General features: G+C 37.9%; 1 protein-coding gene across 1 annotated transcript in view; it reads right to left on the bottom strand.

The window, feature by feature from the left end:
* Positions 1–285: 285 nt before the first annotated feature.
* Positions 286–20,248, bottom strand: part of CCNT1 (cyclin T1) — a 40,812-nt gene continuing 20,849 nt past the window's right edge. Inside the window, exons 3-9 of the mRNA XM_056798354.1 lie at positions 17,164–17,292; positions 16,078–16,138; positions 13,773–13,835; positions 12,376–12,421; positions 11,082–11,245; positions 10,267–10,337; positions 286–6,471 (exon numbers count right to left, since the gene is read on the bottom strand). Of these exons, the coding sequence (XP_056654332.1) occupies positions 5,077–6,471; positions 10,267–10,337; positions 11,082–11,245; positions 12,376–12,421; positions 13,773–13,835; positions 16,078–16,138; positions 17,164–17,292 (1,929 nt within the window). The 3' untranslated portion in view covers positions 286–5,076. The remainder of the gene's footprint in view (positions 6,472–10,266; positions 10,338–11,081; positions 11,246–12,375; positions 12,422–13,772; positions 13,836–16,077; positions 16,139–17,163; positions 17,293–20,248) is intronic.

Below are 20,248 nucleotides of genomic sequence, written 5' to 3'. Positions count from 1 at the left end.
AGACTCATCTTCCTGAACTCAAATCTGGTCTCATAGATACTTAGCTGTATGACCCTGAACAAGTCACTTAACCCTGCTTGCCTAAGTTTCCTCATCTGTAAAATGAACTGGAGAAGGAAATGGCAGACCACTGTAGTATTTTTGCCAAGTAAATCCCAAATGAGGTCATAACGAGTTGGCCACAACTGAAACGACCCAAAGATAAAAATGTAAGAATACGGAAAATGAAAAAGAGGAAGTTATACTGCATTTTCAGTAATTAAGGACACACACACACAAACAGCATAATTTCTTTACCTTTTAGCATTTATTGATGTGGTGGATAAATACAAAGAGAAACATACTTGACAGCAAGATATCAAACAACTGATAGCCAGACTATAAAATGTATACAATTAAAAAAAAGTCCTTTTTGTACAAAGAGCCCTTACTGTAATTCTTGTCCTATCATTCACATACCAGCAGAAGATATACAAGGGATAACATAACATCCCAACTCATGTACCCCTGGGTGGACTGATGCGGCAGAGTATGCCTATGCTGCAGAAAGGGCTCTTGGGAACTATATAAAGAAAACACATAAAAGTCTTACCACAAAGTAGTAGTACCTGAGTGACAAAGATCAATAAAGTGTTCAGGAGGTGGGGGTGGAGGGTGTTGTTTTTATTTTTTGGTGTTCTTTGGTCTGATATAAGGGGATGGATCTGGGAAGGGACAGTTTCAAAACCAGAAACTTAGTGTTTAGGCTGTTGTATTCTTTAGTGTGGAACATGAAATAAATCATCACTTCTCCCCAAACAATTCCAGCATACTCCAACTGCTAATTAGTCATGCAGTTTTCCACCAAAAAGTACCCAAATATCTGGAGGAGCACATATTTGCTCTGGCATCAATTAATCAATATAGCTTTCACATGCTGTCAAGCATCCCTCTCCATGTTCAACATGGCGATATAAATCCTGAGTCAGTCTTTTCTGACATTTCAGTCAATCACGGTTAACTCACTCACTGGTTTTTAGTAAACATTATTCTCTTATTCTTTCCCTCTCTTCCCCACCCTTCTCCCCCCTGATTCCAAGTTTATATTAAATAGTTAAGAAACATATTAAAATGGAGGGATTCACTTAAAAATTACTCCAACTCTTACCCCAAACCTCTTTATACAAATTGGAGAATTACAGTACAAAGCTTGTTTGAAATTTAGGTCCACAGAGGGGTACAAAGACAAAATTAAAATCAATGGTGTGGTGCAATACAAATATTTTCTTAACATCAGGACCAAACATTTGATAACTTGGTGTTAAAAGCAGTTACATGAGATTCCAGGAGGTAACAAAATCACCGACAGCTCAGTGGAACCATTGTGGACATCTTTCTCACCACTGACGGATTGCATAGACCATAAAACTCCCCCATGCCCTGAAGAATATTTGTGTCCCACTCTAAGAAGAGTCTCCCTTTCCTACCATAAATATCAAAAGTGCCAGCAAAGAGAAAGATGAATCTGTTTGAGAGATAAAACATTGTTCCATTTAAATCTAACTATACTGTGATAGGGATGCCCCCTTTAAATTCCATGCCCTGGAGGGTTGTTAAAGGGGTCAAGAATTTATAATTTAAGCTAGTTAGAAAGCTTAGACACCATAAAAGATGTTATCATGATTTTAATCTCAATATCTTAATCCACAGCCTTCAATAGAAGACTAATTCTTAAAATTTCTACCCTTTTCATTACTGATCAGATTTCAGCACTGGTTAACCAGGAATATGAACTCAAAAAAAGATGTACTAAGACTAAAACTCAGAAGCCATAAAAATGCCAGCTCACCTGGCAAAAAAGGAAAGTTATATATATAATTGAATATACCACTGGCAGGAGTTTTCAAAAGAAAACATATTGACACCTAAACGAGAGGGATAAAATAAATCTCCAAAGTGTTTTCTACACTCAAAGACTATAAAAAGCTTTTTTAACTAGGATGTTAGTTCACAAAAGTAGCTTTAAGATGGACATTTTCTTGCAGCTGCTGTTATAGCAGCACTGAGATCTGGTGGGAAAATTTCTTTTCACCATCAAGATAGAGTAAATTGAATCATTTTGAGTCAGTGCACTCATGCTTCAGATTTCACTCACTGATCCTTATTATCTTTAAAAATCTCAAGCAAACAAAAAAATGTCATCAACACCCAAGTAATTTTGGATCTATAACGCCTCAGTCCACTCTGTGGGTTGAGGGACAGAGGAGGAGTTAAGGCAATGAATGGAGGGGGTGTGGTGTGGTTCACGAGATAAACTCGGACTATTGCATAGATCTGCAAGCAAGTGCTGCTGGCAGCTCTCACTGAAGTCAGGACCCAGCAAGCACTAATACTTATAAAACTAGAGCCAGCTCTAGATTGGCCTGTATGAGCAGTAAACTAGTTAGTCCAGCCAAGATAATACAGATTAAGGCAGTAGGAAGGATATGTCTGTGGCCTTCCCTAGATATTTTGTCCCAGTTTAGTCCTTATCAAAGAACTCACTATGTGTGCTAGCAGGCTGGTATGGATAGGTGCCTCTGTTACGGCACTGACCAAGGAAGTCTGATGAAAAACAAGAAAAGGGCCTGATTACCACCACCCACCAAAGCTGCAGATGCTGATTAGATGGTAAATGTCCTTTTGGGAAGGTTAAGAGGAGGAGGATTCTCCCCAATTCCCACACCTTCCCCAAACCCTCAAAACCAAAGGAGAACAGAAAGAAACCTCTACAGAAACAAAACTTAAAACAAATGATGGGCAAAAACCTTATAAGCAACACAATCCAAATTCCCAGAAATGGTATACAACTGTGTATCTGGATGTAAAACCAAGTATTCGCTGTTAATTATTGAATTGTTGGTTTACCAACAGCTTAGCACCACACAGAAAACCAAACCAAACCAAATCAAAAAGCCACCAAGTGCCATTCAAGTCGAGAAGCATTACCAGTTAACAGGTTTTCAGAGTTCCTCATTTTACACAGCACAGAGCAAGCAAAGTTTAAACAGGCAGAGAGAAACAGCCCAAGAAATCCCAATTGTGAACCAGTCTTTTTGTCCAATCCCTTCAGTTAGGGCTTGTTTCTCAAATTTCTTCTACTGGGTCAGTTTCTCTCTCTTTTTCTAATCATTATCATATCAGACTTTCAGAGCTGAACAAGGCAAATTGTTCCTATTAGGACTCCTTGGATCTGTGAGCCTCCTCTCTAGGGTAAAAATGCAATTCCCATCTCCCTTGCCAGCTTCAATGAAAACAAGAAATCTAATTCTTCTTTAAGAACATCTGGTGCGAAAGATGCTACATTTAAAAATCCAAGACTGTTTCTCAAGATACAATGAAAATCTACATTGCACCTTTGGTCAGACAGCTCTCCGGCAGGGCAGAAAAACTGCATATGACTAATCACTGCACAAATTTCAAGGTTAGGAAGATACTTGCTGGAATTTGGCTTTGGATTCTTAATAGCTACTTGTAAATGATAAGATTTTCCTCTTCACCAAATATGTTCACTCTTGAATATGGAGCTTCTGGGTCAGTGGATTCTTTTTTTTTTTTTTAAACACCTTAATTTTTAAAAGTCTCCTGACAAGCTCCCTCCAGAGTTCCTGGAGCCAGAGACCCTGAGTAAGCCCCACATGGATGGATAGGCTAAGCATGACTGTGTCCATAGCACATGCTGGTTTATCCAAGTAACCATACTTAAATGGTACCCATTTGGCTCAATTGATACTGACCCCATTTTCAGAAGTTCATTCAACATACTTTCTGAGAAGAAGCCATTTCCTTTCAACAACCTGGATGAAAAGCAAATCTCACATTCATAATACAGTTTAAAATACATTTTTCTATATTCCAAATCACAATTCCATTGTTTTTATATCCTCCAGTGTTTTCTCTCACAGACCTCAGATCAATAAATATGGACTGGACTTTGCTAGATAGAACATGGTACTTACTGTTATATTCCAGCTCCCACAGGAAACCATGAAAGTGTTCACATATGGAAGCTTTTCAAAGCCTAACTTGGAAAAAAAAAACACCCCACAAAAAACAGAATTCTGCACAAGAGATCAACTTGCTCCATCCTTCACCCCTCCCACCCCCCACCTTTATTCTTTACTTCACAAAGACATTAAAGAGAGGGAAATAAAAATAGGATTTAAAATCGAACTGGTAAAGTCAGGACAATGAATGGATTGCGGAGAAGGCTTTGATTAGAATTTAGAGAGCTGCTGCCATATAACTGTTCACATTCTGCTACCTATTACATCATACACAAAGGGGAAAATACTAAACAAAACCCATGTCTCTTCTTTTTCTGTTAAAAGCTTTGAGACATGCTATATTCCCTATAGTAAAAACTGTTTGAGAAAGGAAGGCTAAGATAACGTGAAACATGATTTTTAAAAATATACACATAAAAAGAAAAATAAATGCACACACAAACCAAAAGGTCTCAACATTTCAAATTGCCCATGGCCTGTCTCTGAGCCTAGGGCAAGGCCAAAAGCCTTCTCCCTGCCCTCCCATCCCCTCCCTCCCTCAAATCAATGCTGTTTTACATCAATCCAGCAAGACTCACATCCCTTCCCCAATTATATATATATAAAAAAACTTAACAGATAACTTACTTTTAAATTACTTTTAAAAAGATTTTTATGACATTTAAATACTTCCTCTCTTTTGATATATTAAAACCCCAATAGTTCCACAAGTTTTGTTTTTTGTTTGAAAGACTTTTCAGTCCTGACAGGGAATTTTAGGGGTTGGAAAGGAGAAAAAAACCACCAATGCCAACCACCCTGTTAGGAGACACAAGAGCAAAAACAGAGGAAGTGTTTTCAATCCTTCACAGCTTTAAGGAATTCTCACTTCTCTAATACCAGTAAAAACTATAATAAAATAGTTATTTCTGAGGCAGCGGATATAATAACATCCTACCCTCTACACCCTCCTTTCCCTGGCCCAAGGAGAGTGACAAAAATTTCATAAATGGAAAGTAATTTTCTTAGTCCAGACTCAGTAGTTTAAAAAGGGAATCTCTTTTTTTTTTCTTTACTTAGGAAGGGGTGGGAGTGGTGGGGGAGGTTCTGATGGTAGAGGAGGTGGTCGGGGTTTGTCTAAATTGCCTGCTCTGGAGGAGACCCCACTAGCCCGTGGATTCAGGTATTCACCATAAGAGTGAACAAATTCATAAGCAGAGGGTTGTGTGGGCTGCATGCCCTGGGCACTAAGCAGTGAATGGAGCATGTTAACAGTGTCTTGATAGTCTATCGTCTGGGTGGTATTGTGTCCATTTGCTCCAGTGGAGCTTTTGTCCGATTTCACATGAGGGGCTCGGGAGAAGGGGAGGCTGCTTGTTTCTGAGCTATGCCCAGGCAACTGTGTCATTGCAGGGAGAGGTGGGAAAGGGAAAGTCACAGAGGATGATTTAGAGGTCTTGCCAATTTTGGCAGGGTGCTCATACATTACTGCAGATTCCTCAGGTAGGGGCCTTTTACGGGCTGAACTAGAAGAGGAAGAGGAGCCAGACAAGTTGTAGGCTTTGTGGGCCAAGATGTTTGACTGGCTGCTGCTATGTTTTGAGTCACCCATTCGCTTGGTCCCAGAACCAACTGGGAGTTGGGAGTGGGAGTGTTTGTGTGAGTGGTGATTGTGGTGGTGATGGTGATGATTAGATGTGTGGACCTTGTGCTTCTCCTTGTGTTCTCGGGTCTTTGCCCCAAACTCATCCACAGAGCTGTGTTTATCAGCTGCTGTGTGAACTTTAATACGCATTTTTATCTCCTCAGGTTTTGCAGAAAGGGCTTTATCTCCTCCGCCTACCATAGGGATTCTCATTTTGAGAGCTGCTTTGTCTGCCTTTTCCAAACTAAGCCGGTCTGGGTTTTCAGAACTTTCCATGGGAATTTTCAGAATGACGGAGGAAGAATGGCTCTCTTGCTGGGCTAGTAGATTCTGGGCAGCATATGCATACTGTGATTTCACATTGGCCTCCATGTTTTCTAGCTGTCGCTTTTGAGCAGCCAGTTCCTCAGCATGCTTAGCTCGGTATTCCTTCAGAGACACCTTTGCAGTGGGAATACTTTTGCTGCTCTGCTTCTGAGAAACAAATGTCGCTGGGTCTTGTTGCAAAGAATGGTCAGCTCCCATAAGTGCAAGATGCTCATTAGTCCGATGACCCTGAGTAGACTCCAGCTTGAGAGAATGCTGTGAAGGCAGCCAGTGGTCAGCCTGTAACATCTCCATGCTGCTCAAATCATTTGGAGACTTTTCCTTGGCTGGGAGAGAAGGCACGGTGCTAGTTGTGTTAGAAGTCGACATGCTCATTAAGCCTGCGATGTTCATATCTGAAGAGCTCCTAGAGATCATGCTCAAGATTGCCTGCTCTGAAAGGGAGTCATCTTCTCCTGGGTCACCTGATTTAGATTTCCTGGCAGCCTGGCAAGCCTGAAATCAAGCAGATGACCATTAAATATCCACTACATACAACCTATTATACAAGAATAAAGTGATTGGGTTCAAGTCTGTGAAAAAGGGATTAACTCTCACCCCTCCACCACTTTTAGATTTAATCATCAGAAGTGTATACACCCCACTTATCCTTAAATATGGGGAGGTCTGTGACCCACCTCTGCGATAGTGGGTGATGAATCAGAATCACCTGACTTCCCCCTGGGCAGTCCTAAACAAAGCTATAGCTGCAATTGGTCTACGTAAAGTGAAAGGAAGGCACAGGAAACGATGAAAGGAAGGGTCTTTAAAAGTGGGAGGACTTCCTGAGACCAGCTCTTTCACCTTTGAATTTGACCTTGAAGGAGCTCAGGCTTTGGGAACTCGGACTACTCTTAGAGTTTCCTTTAGAACGACCACATGGATGAGTAGAAAGGCTGACTCCTTTTCCTGGCTTTTCTGGAGGTATTAGCCTCTGGAGAGACCCCTCAAATCTTGAAGAGGCCTTGTGGCTAGAACCCTTGTTTAATTTACCTCTGGGCCCCCCTTGCTGGGGCATCAAGTCATCCTGACTTGAGTAATATAATTTTGGCAACCACATTTCTCATATATTTAGTCCAACCTTTTAATTTTAAATCTCACAAGTCTTTGCATCCCAGTCGGATACATATTGGCTGTGAAATATGATCCTAGGCAAAGTCACTTTACCCCAGGACCCTAAACGAGACTAATTTTCTAAGAAAAAATTTATACTTACAAATTTATATGGCAAATTGCTAGGGTCCTGAGTCATTAACTACCTTGTCTTTGTTCTAGATATACAAGTTATCTTCCTCAATAGAATGCAAGTTCCCTGTGGGATTGTTTCTTTTTTTTTTAAAGCTTGTATACTTAGCAGAGTATGACTGACACATCATAGATACGTAATAAATACCTGTGATAATATGCAATAACAGGAGGAATTTTTCACTAGAAGCTTCCTCCCTACTGGTGAAATCCCAGATCTCAACAAACAAAAATTAAGATGATTAATAATCTTAAGTGCTCAAGACAATGAGATATAAGGACTCTTTCATAATTATAAGGTGTGACAAGGTCACAGACAGAGGGTTCCAACAAATAAATCCACTCTCTATACTTTAATCACTAATATGCTCTAGTAGAGAATTTCAAAAAAGAAAAAGCACTAGAATAGAAATCAGAAATTTGAATTCTAAGTGCCCGACTCTGGACAAGCCATTTAGCCCAAGCTTCAGATTCCTCATCTGGAAAACACTAGTTAACAACAACAACAACAACAACAACAACAACAACCTCATGATCAAATGTAATTTGTAAAAGTACATTTAAAAATAACAGTCCTAGACAACAATATTATCATTTCAGCACTTAGCAAAGTGATTATATAAAGCAGATGCTCAGTAAATGTTTGAATAGCAAAATCAAGATTTTAAGAGTCTGAAATCAAACTGCATAAATCTATTCCAGAGTGGATCAAGTTTATTAAGAAATTAATTTATTTCTGCCTAAACAAAAAGCACTCAAAATGAAAGACTGCTCCCCAGAAGGCAACAATAAGAGAAAAGACAAACCCAAACAACTCTGAATTCACCTTGCAGCAAACTGATAAGATGACAAATGTGACAAAACAGGTACACTAACAATGCACTGCTGGTGGAAATGGGAAGTGGTCCAACCATTCTTGGGAGAAATTTGAAATTGTGCTAACAAAAAGATCAAAATGTTCATGTCCTCTAACCCGGAAATCCCACTACAATCAATGATAAAGGAAATGAAGTCAAACTTCCTAAATGACACTGAATTAGAAATGAAAAATTAAAGATTTTTCTATTCACAAGGCTCTGCAAAACCTTCCAATTATAGTTAAGTTGCAATCCACAGACAAGGAGATGAAGGACAAAATTGATTAGCACCTATTTGTAGTGTGAATAAGGAAATGGCCAAGAGCAAGAAAAATATGAAGTTGAAGAAGATGCCTCAGAAGAGGAGCAAATGGAACCTTCATAGGACCTGCAGGGGATGGGAGAGTTCCATCAAGATTCAAAAAACTGTTGGAGCCAGAAAGATCTGTTCTTATCTAGGACTCAGTGGGGAGCTAGGTGGAAGAAAGTATTCATCTCCAAATCTTTTCTGCTTGAACTGAATGAAGATCTCAATGTCCAACTGAAGCCAACATTTGAAATAGACACTATTTTTTCCCGTAGGGGAACTCAAATCATATTCCCTGGAGAGACTTCTTTGGTCAAACCCTCAAAAGTTATAGTAGGAAATAGTAGGGACCTTCCTTTTCCCCTCTGTCCTTTCTTTCCTCATTCCTTCTATAACTTTATATCAAAATAAATGAGATACTTTGAGTTACAACAGAAACTGATTGAGAGTCTATGTAGTAGGAGGGGAGTTTCAATTCATGAATTTAGAAGGAAACTGTGGGGAGTAGAATTACCCTCTAGTCTGACTAACTGACTCCATTAAAGCTGCTCAACTTAGTGGAAGAAAGAGAAAGTGCCACACAGAACTCAGTCTCCAAACAGCTGTTCCTTTTTCTAAGTCCCCCTCGCTATTACAGTAGCAGCCACACTGGAAACAAAGTAAATGCTCAGCTATTGGTAAATGGCTGAACAAGTCAAAGAAAATTAATGTAACGGATTATTAACAATTAAAATTTTTTGGTGTAGAGAAGTATAGGAATTGATGAAAAACTATATAACTAGCATAACAAAAATAATATAAAGAACAACAACAACAAACAAGTAAAACTGAATGCTGGGGAAAAAAGTTTGTCTCAAAGAGCACATAAAAGAATGCACTACTCTTTGTGGTATGGAAGGAAAGGGCTAGTGTGAACTATGCATATAACATCAAACTTGGTTGATACAAAATCAGCTGTTTGTTTTTTAAAAATTCTGTTATAAGGGATGACCCCCTTCAAGAAAGATGGAAAGAATATACTGGGAAATATAAACTTTTAATAACAAAAGATATTAAAAATTTCAATGAAAATACTGACAAAAATAACTCAATTCAATATAAATGGCTATATATAGAGAGAGCCCTTTAAGGCAGGAGGCAGAAATTCAAAGGAAAAAAAGAAAGGCAAGATGAAACCTAATGAACACTCTATCCTATTATGCCTGACATACTTCCCCTCAAAACTTTGGGATAACCTGGCTATGAAACTATTTAAGAGAAAAGAATCAATGAGAAGACTTCAAGACCCTTTGAAAGGCAAGTTGATTTCCAGAACCTCAATTTAAAATTATGAAAATAAATTCACATGTCAGTTTATGAGCATTAGGGAAATTTGAAGTCAAACTTTCTACTTGAATAAGAAATAAATAAGAAATAAAAATCTTCCTTTCACACACAAAGTTAAATTGGAATGAACAAACAACTGAATCTTGCTAATATCCATTTTCAAAAGTAGATAATTCCAAGCATACGTCTTCTAACAGAAAGCAATCCCAGTGACTGATAGCAGTTTTCTTTTCATCATGGCACCTAATAAAGGAGTCTGCACGCAATGAAATCAATGTTTACTGAATGATTGCCCCACAATGGTGCAGTTACACAATACCAAAGAACTCCTACTACCATCCACAGTCCCTGGTTTCTGGGCCAGAGCACAAGCTATGTAGCTAAAGTCACAACTATTGCATAACTATAAAAAGGGAAATTCCAAGCTTAGTAAACTCATTCAATTTATGTAACCTGATGCAGTCAAGAAAAAACAACTGGCTTTGGTCCATTAGGCTGATTAACAATAACACTTACCCTCCAATTCCTAATGCGCTTGAGTCTGTTAGGGGTTTTTTCGAGGATCTGTAGGAATTCATGAGTCAGTTCTGTAAGTTCAACAAAATACACATGAAAAACTCATAAAAACAACTGAAATAAGGCAATTTCAATTTGTTGGCTAGCTTCATCTGGGTAATAGCTATGGTTAAGTATAAAGAACAGGAAGTTTGTTCTAAGATCTGTATAAGAATCTTAGTTCTACCACTTACAAACTATGTGACCTTGGGCAAAACCATACTTAGCCTTGGTTTCCTAATTCATATAAGTTATCTTAGGAGGGTAGGAAGTAGGGAAGGGAGAGCCACAGATCAGATTTGTAACTTCATCTGGTGCAGAAACTTTCTCAATGGGAGATCATCAACTCAAATGCAATTTGTAGTTCACAAAGTTGCCTGAGGCAGTAAACAGTTAAAGGCTTTGCCCATGGTCACCCAGGTGGCATACACCACTCTACTTGTCCTCAAAGCAATTTCCCAATCTACTGAACCACACTGGGGCTTTCTAAAATGACATTAACACCAGTTTATCTTATAGGACTCTGAAATAATCAAATATGAATTTATATAGGCCATAAACATAAGTATCTGCTACAACCACATTTATTATCATCATCTTTACCACCATTACCACCAGCTGCAAGAAAGGAAGTTAGAATAAAACTTATAGCCACTGAACCTCAAAAGCTTGATCTAAAGTATATAGGAAACCACAGGTATAAACATTTCCTAAGATGAGCCTCAGTGATAGAACCAAGTGAAAATTGTTTTTAGAGGTCCTTCTCCAAAACTCACCATCAAGAAGCTCCAGGGTTACTGTGACATCCACATACTCCCACCAGTGTTTCCCATCACTGGAGACTGGGATCTCCCAGTTGGACCACTTACAGGCCAGGTGAATGCAGACGCAAGCCACCACAGGAGGTGTGTACTGCAGGCTAAATGTGGTCAAGTGCAGGCTGATACCAATCGGAGGGAGAGAAACAGAAAGCCATGAGCTCTCAAGCCTGAACCCAAAATTTTCTGCTAAATAAACATTGGGAAAAAAAAAACAGGTAAAAATGCTCAGATTCAGTAATCATAATGGTCTTGCTGCCAATTTACCTACATGCAAGATTTGAAGTTTTACCCTTTTTTTGCTCAAATCACTTCAATTCTATTCCTTTCTGACAATGTGTCTACTAACTGACATTCCTAATGTGGGCAAATTAATCCCATTCTAATAGTTTTAGAGTAAGCTAAAGTCATAATCTAGTACGGAGCAGGTGCCTGAATTCCTTAGAAGCATCCAGTTGTCAAAATGAGCTTTACTTAAGCTGAGAACAAGTTTAGACTTTTGGGAAAGTAAATAAGACACTCCTTCTGGCTGACCTGAGATTGCCCTGTATATAATAAAACATTAATTTCTTAATCAAATATTACAGGGAGGAAAAATTTATCAGCAAATTATCTCTGGGAACTACTAACAATGCAATATTTCATTCTGCTTAAAATGACACAGCAGTGCCTTAATTTTACCCTTAAATTCTCATGTTCTGCGGCCTATTTAAAAATAACAAAACTTTCCATGTCAGGGCATATGAATGGCAAATGGAAGACAAGGGAAGTTCAATCTTTTGCCTTTTGAAGTCAGCCAGTGGGCTGGAGAATAAAGGAGGCAGAGGATATAATCTCTATGAAAGTTCTGATGGTTTCGAAAAAGGGGAAAAAAAAAGTAGCAAGATCCTATATAAACCAGAGTCCAAATTGTTTAGAGAAATGGTTCTCAGTGAGTCTAAAATTCACAAAGACCTCTTAGAACTATGCTACTGAGTTTTCTAAGCCCTTATCAAAGAGATATGACAGTTAAGGAGGCTACAGAGTAGTATTCAATTTTATAAAATATAAAGCACTAGGGAAAAATGCATAGTAAACCATAGAAAGTGGTTAGAAAATGCAAATTAGTTTTCTAAATTACACATTTTTTGACAAAAGTTATTCCAGACCAAAGTAAGTAATCTTGAACTCAGGCTTCTAAACTCAGTCCTAAAAAGGTTGCTATCTCCAACCCAAGGAAAACCCATCCCACGAAACAAATAAAAGTAAAAACCTGTTGGTTGCCATGAAGTACGAGGTCTGTGCCAAGTCCTTGCTTGCTGGAAAAACAAAAAACAAAAAAACACAACAGTATGTTAGCTGAAAATGTGATCCTAGTGAGAATAATTTATAGGAGAGGCATTTAAAATTTTTCATTATTAGCCTATTTCCATATTCTTCATGCTAGAGAGTATAACTGAATAGAATTATGCACTTTTAATATCCAGAGGAAACTTAATGATCTGGGGAAAAAAATAAAACCGAAAGGAAATATTAAAAAAGGCCTTAATGTTTGCAAAACCAGCTTTTACAGAAAACAAAACACTGAAATCTTTTTTAAAGGAAATTGTGTTAATTCAGAAAAGTCAGTGATTCCGTGAGGGAAATCTATTCCCATAACACACATTCATCATATCCCTAGATATTTAAAACAACCCCTTCCATAATTTAGATGGTATTTCACCAATTAAAACAAAAACTCATTTCTTCCTCTATGAAAATTGCTATACATTAAAACCCATATTTTGAAAGTTTCCTGGGCATGTGGCTTTTTTTCAATAGTAACGTTTAACTTAACACTAAAATTTAGTAATTTTTTAAATTTAAAAATATAATTAAAATAGGAACATGGAAGACTTGTAAAAGATCCAGAATGACCAATAATGATTTATAATAAGACTGTAATTAATCCTACTAAAAGAGAAAAGAATATTTTCATAGAAGCACTCTGAAGTAGCAAAATGTTGGAAACAAAATAGTTGTCTATCAACTGGAGGAATGGGTGAAAAAACATGAGTGTAATGGTATTAGAATTACTATAACATAAAAAATAATACTGAAAGGATAGATGAACTTTTACTAATTTGCAAAATGGATAATCTTGGTTCTAAGGAAGAGAAGATGAAATACATTTTTTCTCTCGGCAGAGAGGTGGTGGACTGTAATTTTTCATAGTGCTCTCAGGCTTATGGCTTGCTGAATGACAGATCCAGAATAGTGTATATGCTTTGGTTGCTTTGCTAGTGAGTTTTTTCCAGTTTCAGGGAGAGTCCACTTCGGGATGGGGGTGGGAGGGGAAGAAAAGTATTTGGAAGTAAAAAAGACATCAACTTCCATGGGGGGAAAAGTTTGGAAACAACCTTTAAAAAATAGGTTAGTTTCTCATTTGTCTAGGAATGAGACTGAGTTTGTGACTTTATTGATAACTAAAAAGACTTGGTAACTTTCCACGGTTGCTTCCAGTGTTACGACTATTAGAACAATTATACGAAAGGAAAGGAAAGCCAGAACTTGTACTTTAATTCCTAACAAATGAATTCTTATGTCATGTCATCAAGATGCCATCAAGAAGTACTATCCTTTAATCTGCAATATGATTCAAGTTAGAATCCTCAATCCTGGATTTCTTACCTCTAACAAGTTGTGTACACTTCACCACATGTGTGTGTGGATGGTCAATTGTTATTTCGAAGCCTGAAAAAAAAATGCAGAAGAGGATTGGTTAACGAGAAACAGATACTCAATATACTTTGCACCCCTTGCATCTGTGCAAGTAAAAATGCCTCCTTCCCCTCCCCAAAATAGCTGTTCAGGGGAATAAGAGGTCTGAAGAGAGAAAAGAACTCTTCTCTATGTTGAATTATCTCCAGGACTGATTTAAAGCTAGTTATAAAATTGAAAGGCCATTGCTGTTTCTAGTTCTTCAAGTAATTAAGAACTTCTTCAATGTTGAAACACCACTGAAAACAAAATAGTTTTTAGTTACAAACATAAGAACCTAGTATAAGGGCCTGGGCAGCAGATGGGAGGGGGGGAAAGAGGTGGGGGTGGGGCAAATCCCTGGAACATTCTTTACCAGGGAAAAAATAACAATGTTAAGGATATTCCCCTTTCATTTCTCCATTTAAAACTTAAATTAAGGCATAATTATATTCTTTCAATCAAACTATCTTTGATTGAAACGATCAATCAAAAGAAAATTTATTGTTTTGCTGCCCTACAAATGGTATCATACTCACCATTTTTAGCTACAGTCAATACAGAATTTAGTATAGTAATAATGTTTTTAAATGTGCTCTTTTAAATATAATTTTCAAGTTTTAGAATATACACATTTCCTTGATGCAGGCATATCTCTACCAAAGGAAAAGCTACATCATGGAAATTTTTCTTAAATAAATTATTTCATGGGATCAGATAATAGAACTATTGGTTATGTTGGTATTTACATCATGAAAAATGAAGAGATACTAAAAGTCATATCACCTGTAACCCAGGTGCATAAACTTAAATAGGCTATATAAAATAAATAGCATTGTATCAGCTAAATCTCAATTCTAAAAGGAAATACTTGAGACTTAGAGCTAGGCTAAACTTATGAGGTCAGAGTCCAACTCCCTCATTTTAGAGCAGAGAAAAACTAAAGCCGAAAGAAGTTCTGACTTGCACAGGGTCATGAAAGCAATTAAAAGTATCTGAAATAGGATTTGAACTTGTCTTCCTAACTCATAAGCCAGAGCTCCAGCCACTGTGCCACTTAGCTCATTATTTACCTTTGGATAAAGACAGAGCTAACTGATCAAACAATGGAACTTAAATGGGAGTTTCCTTTGTTATTCCATGTACTTTATTTTATACCCTTAAAATCATTCTGAGAAGAGGGCTATCATTTTCATGAGACTGCCAAGGGGGCTCATGAAACAAAAACAAAGGTTAAGAACCCCCCAATCTGGACCTACGAGAGCAATTTCTGATAAAATGCCTTTGTTTCAGTTCAATATGCCTTGTAACATTACTTTGTTGGAAATATAATCTCTCTTTTTAAAACTCTTATCTTCCGTCTTGGAATCAATACTAGGTATTGGTTCCAAGGCAGAAGAGCGGTAAGGGCTAGGCAATGGGGGTTAAGTGACTTGCCCAGAATCACATAGTTAGAAGTCTCTGAGGCCAGATTTGGACCTAGGACTTCCTGTTTCTAGATCTGGCTCTCAATCACTGAGCTACCCAGCTGCCCCCTGAAAATGTAATCTCTTTAAATGTGATTTTAATTGTTTTATGGCAAAAATTTTACCACACTTCCCATTTTATAACATCAATGACCAAAAAATAATTCTATAACTAACTTTTCAACAATACATCTTTATATGGTAAGGTATACCACATAGCAAATTTGCCTTATGAAATATAGCGCAGGGAAAGAAATAGTGGTTAAGAAAAGAAAACCTCAGATTCAAAAGCCTAGAGAAATAGTAAATTAGTTTATAAAGGTAGAAGACAAACTATAGTTCTATTCCAATGCAACACTTAAAAGGGAGTTGGCCTCCCACTCTGCTGTCCAGGCTGGTCACAAGACCCAACAGAAGGGTTTGTTACAATTTAAAGACAAACATCAATATCCAGAGCCCAATGGCCAAACAGAAAACAAAACCTATGGGAGAAAAGCAGACAGGTTTTGTAGACTTGGATGCGTTTTTATTCTGCCATTTATCAAAAGACTAAAAATGCATATTAAACCTGAAAATCATATTAAAAGTAAATATGAACCACAAAGCCTGTAAAGAATCCGTTGTTTGAGGTCTTGCTCTTTCAGAGGCCAGGTGTATTTATCCTTCATCTGTGGAGCAGGACATAGGTTAGGTTAGGCCCTCAGCTCTGCAAACTCTTCACAGTCTGGGTGAAGCCCAAAGGTGGCAGCCCGTCCGCTTTTAAAACTTACCCAGGGTCTGCAGTATTATGCTCTCTAGAATGACCAGGTCTTGGACTTGTTGCAGGTAAGCCTGGGGTTGAGAGGACAGGCAGGTTACTCACGAGGAGGCACTCTATAAAGCCTGAAGAATTATAACAATCTCTCTTGGGATAACCAGGAAAAAAAGGGAGTAGAATCTTTATCCCACATATAACACTAGAGGGAATTATCAAAGATTCCCCTAAAATCTGAGTGGGTTAAAAGGTAAAATGTATTACTTGGATAAAAGATGATTAGCACCAGTTTTATGGGTTCAATTCATTTCCCAGGGAGAATCTAGTAGTATTTTAGGTTCTGAAAGCTTTTTCTTTTAGAGAGGATGAGGAAAAGTACTGTGAGGATAGTTATAAACAGCCTAATGTTATTTAATTCTCCTCAGAAAACTGCCTGGATGGCAAAATGGCATAGTTTAGGAGAAAGGGCACCAAATGGAGCCAAAAGAGCTGGACTGTGGTCTCAACTTTACAATCAACTATATAATATTGGGTAAATCCTTTTCTATGCCATTTTCTCTTTCAATAAAATGAGAATTACCTGCCCTTTCCCCTTGTGGGATTCAAATGAGATAAAAAGATGTAAAAAATATTTTGGGGGAAAAAGGGCTTTTCTCTTGCTTATGTGGGCAAATAATAGTTCAGAAACCTTAGAATATAACATAGTCACAACTTCCAACTAAAGCTATTCCGATATAGAATCAAAAGGGAAGGCTTAAGAAGACAAGACAAAGTCCACAACTTGGGAAAAAAAAAAACAAACAACTTTAGGGAGATGATGCAAAGACCTACCTTTCTCCACATGGTAAAGCCCTCATTCCAGTGCCTATTTAGGCAAAGTATGACTGAATGAAGCATCTTTACCCCACATCTGCCTCCTTTTGGCCATTAAAGTCAGTACAGATGTGTTCTGCTTGAGGAAACCCTTTGCAAGAAATTCTAAATGTTTAAATAAGATCTATTCAGAGATTTCTTTAGCAGTCAGTGCCCATAATACACTTGAGATTTACACATAAACTTTTAAAAGCATAAAACAAGTTACAACTAAAAAATAATCTCTTACCTCACTTCTAGTGTCAGGAAGTGCAGCCAGAGGGTGGAGGCAAGCATGTGCTACCTTGATTACATGTTCTAGTTTTCGTGGTTGTTCCTCTACTTTAGCTGCCAGAAAAAGGGCTGCTGGAGCAACACTCTTAAAGAGGAAAAAAGGAGAGTTTTGTTATTCATTTATAAAAAAGGGGGAGAGGGGGTAATTATGCTTTAATTTAATTTGTCTTTTATAACTTCCTATTGGTAGCATGGGAAGCTACTTTTAGTTAAGGTATTTAATAGCAAAAGTCTTCCTTCATATGTATGTCTTCTTAATTTATTTTCAAATTCTGATATAAATAGCCTACTTACTATTAACCAGAGTTATTACCTTAAAACACTAGGTCAAATATAAAACGCACAAGTTAAAGAGAAAAGCAAAAACTTATGAAAACCATGATAAGGAAGGGTAAGGTCAAAGTAACATCATCTAAGGTAATTGTATTTTAAAGTCAACATTATTCAAGTTTATTTACATACAGAATATTTTTCTATATGTATGAAAAATAAAATCATATCTCTAAATATAATAACAAATTTAAAAAAATCTAAATAGTAATTTTCACCATTTCAATGTGCCAATTGTTTGGAAATATATTTGTATATTTGGAAATCCTTTATAGATTGTAATTAATTATATAACACTTTTTGAAAAAAATTGTCTAGCAACTTGATAAAGCTCTTATTTCTATTTTAACAAGTTAGTAATTACTTCAGCAGTCTTTCTATAGAACAGTATACTTTTACCAGACTGAAAATCTATTCATGGGGCCTAGATTCAAACAGTAATCAGTCTTTAAAACCTTTTTGGTTTGTGACACTATCATTCTCCTTGTTCAGCACCAACTACATGTGGTCTTCGATGTCATATAAATCTCATTCCAAACATGAGCAACATGAAGGCTTTGAGATTTCACTTAGAGACCATTTCAACAAAAACCTTTCCATGGAAGTTTGTTTCTTCCTTTCAGAACGTTTCAATAATGTGTGAAACAAGTGTTGTCACATAGCTCCAACCCACAACCTTTTCAATAAACTTGCTTAATTTTTTTCCCAAATCCTCAATATTTCCTTAATCTCATTTGTACTGATTACCTCAACCACTTTGGGCTTCTCCAATGGAGGGAAGCTCATGATTCAAATATTCTTGACTTAAAGGAAAAAATCCAGATCATTCATGACTGCTTGTACCTCAAATTGCTCATGACTTAAGTTGCTTATATATTAAGGTACCACTGTATTTAATGTTGTAGTATAATACATTGTATAAAATAGTCAAAAACTTAAAATGTTCCATGAAGAATGGGACTTTGTATTAGCAAGGCCTACTTAGTACATTCAATATCTTGATACTAATGAATTGAACCATATATTGCATTTTTAAAATTGTAGGCACAAGAGAGTTTAATGAATGAAGATTGATTAAAGGAAGTAATTTTACAAATGATAAGTTATAGATTAGTAAAGAAGAGTGGACACTTAAAGAAGGGAAAATTATGTGGATAAAGGTTCCAAGGCAGTGGCAAGGCAGAAATTGGATAGGGTGATGTGCAAGGAAATGAACTTGATTAAATTTCAGAGGCCTTGTTTTAAATAGTGAGACTTTTGAATGAAAATTTTTAATCCTGAGTGTACATATTTTTAAAAATCCCTTTTGGAATGGTGTGGTTTAGGGAGCTATCTTTTTCTTTTCTTTTCTTTTTTCCCCTTACCTTCTGTCTTAGAATCATTACTATATATTGGTTCCAAGGCAAAAGAGTGGTTAAGGTTTAGGTAATGGGAGTTAAGTGACATGCCCAGTTAGGAAGTATCTTAAGGCCAGATATGAATCCAGGACCTCTTGTCTCTAGGTCTGGCTCTCAATCCACTGAACCACCCAGCTGCCCCATGAGCTATCTTTTCCTTAAATGATTGGGGATGTAGACTCTGAATGAACATCCTAGTGCAAACATCAACAACATGGAAAAAGGTTCTGATCAAGGACACATGTAATACCTAGGGGAATTGTGCATCAGCTACAGGAAGGGATGGGGGGAGGGGAGGGAAAAAATGATTCTTGTAACCAAGGAAAAATGTTCTAAATTGACTAATAAAATTTTCAAAAAAATAAAGTTACATATCATAAGTAATGCTTAAAGTCAATTTTGCATTTAAATGTAGCATTATGTATGTAGAGAGTAAGTTACTGTTAAGCGATAGTGCATGAAATGAAAACCACCTCTGCCAGCATCTTCGCCTGACCTTGAAGGTAAATAACATTTCATGAGAAAGTTCATTTCTTTACATTTTTTGTTATTGATAAATATATTTGTTATAATTTATGTGGTTTTGGGCCTACCCGGACTTCGGGTTAAGATGGCGGCTTAGAGAAAGCTAAAGTTCAGATCTCCGGAAAACCCTTCCCAACCCTTCCCCACCGATCTCAAACTATAAGCTCCTAAGGCGCCGAAATTCAAAATGATCAACAGCACAGACCCTGGGAACCCTCCTCCTGGACCTGGACCTGGTTCAAAAGGTACGGCTCCCCTCAAAAGCCAGAACCAGAGATCACTCGGACCTAAGGGGTAGGAGCGCAGAGTCCAAGGCTCCGGGAAGCAGCAGCCCGGCTGGCTCAGAGAGCAGGGTCCTCAGAACAACAACCCTCAGGGCCTTCTATCCCAGTCCCAGTGAAAGTTACTGCCTGGGGTATCCGCTGCAGAGAGCTGGTCGAAACAACAGCAACCCTCAGGGCGGCCAAGACAGCCTCACGGGCTGGATCCTGCTATCCAAGTCTCAGTGAAAGTCCCTGCCCTCGGAGCTTGGGGAAGCTGCAGCCCATCCCATCCCCGCCCCCCCCCCCCCCCCCCCCGCCCCGCAGGCCGATGAAACAGCCTCACGGCCAGCGATTCTGAAGGCAACTTCCGGGAAGCAACCCGACCCAGAGAGCTGGGGGGGAGAGTGTGGCCTCGTGGTCCGACCCTTCCATTCCAGTTCCAGTGAGGCATATTCAGTTTAACCCAGGGAAAGCTCATAGAACAGACAATCTGCCCAGGACTAAAGCCTCTGAACACCAGACAGAG

The sequence above is a fragment of the Monodelphis domestica genome, chromosome 5 (assembly GCF_027887165.1).
Source record: "Monodelphis domestica isolate mMonDom1 chromosome 5, mMonDom1.pri, whole genome shotgun sequence".
In the NCBI taxonomy this organism is placed as follows: Eukaryota; Metazoa; Chordata; class Mammalia; order Didelphimorphia; family Didelphidae; genus Monodelphis; species Monodelphis domestica.
The sequence above is the reverse complement of the archived record's forward strand: the minus strand, read 5'-3'. Positions and strand labels throughout refer to the sequence as shown.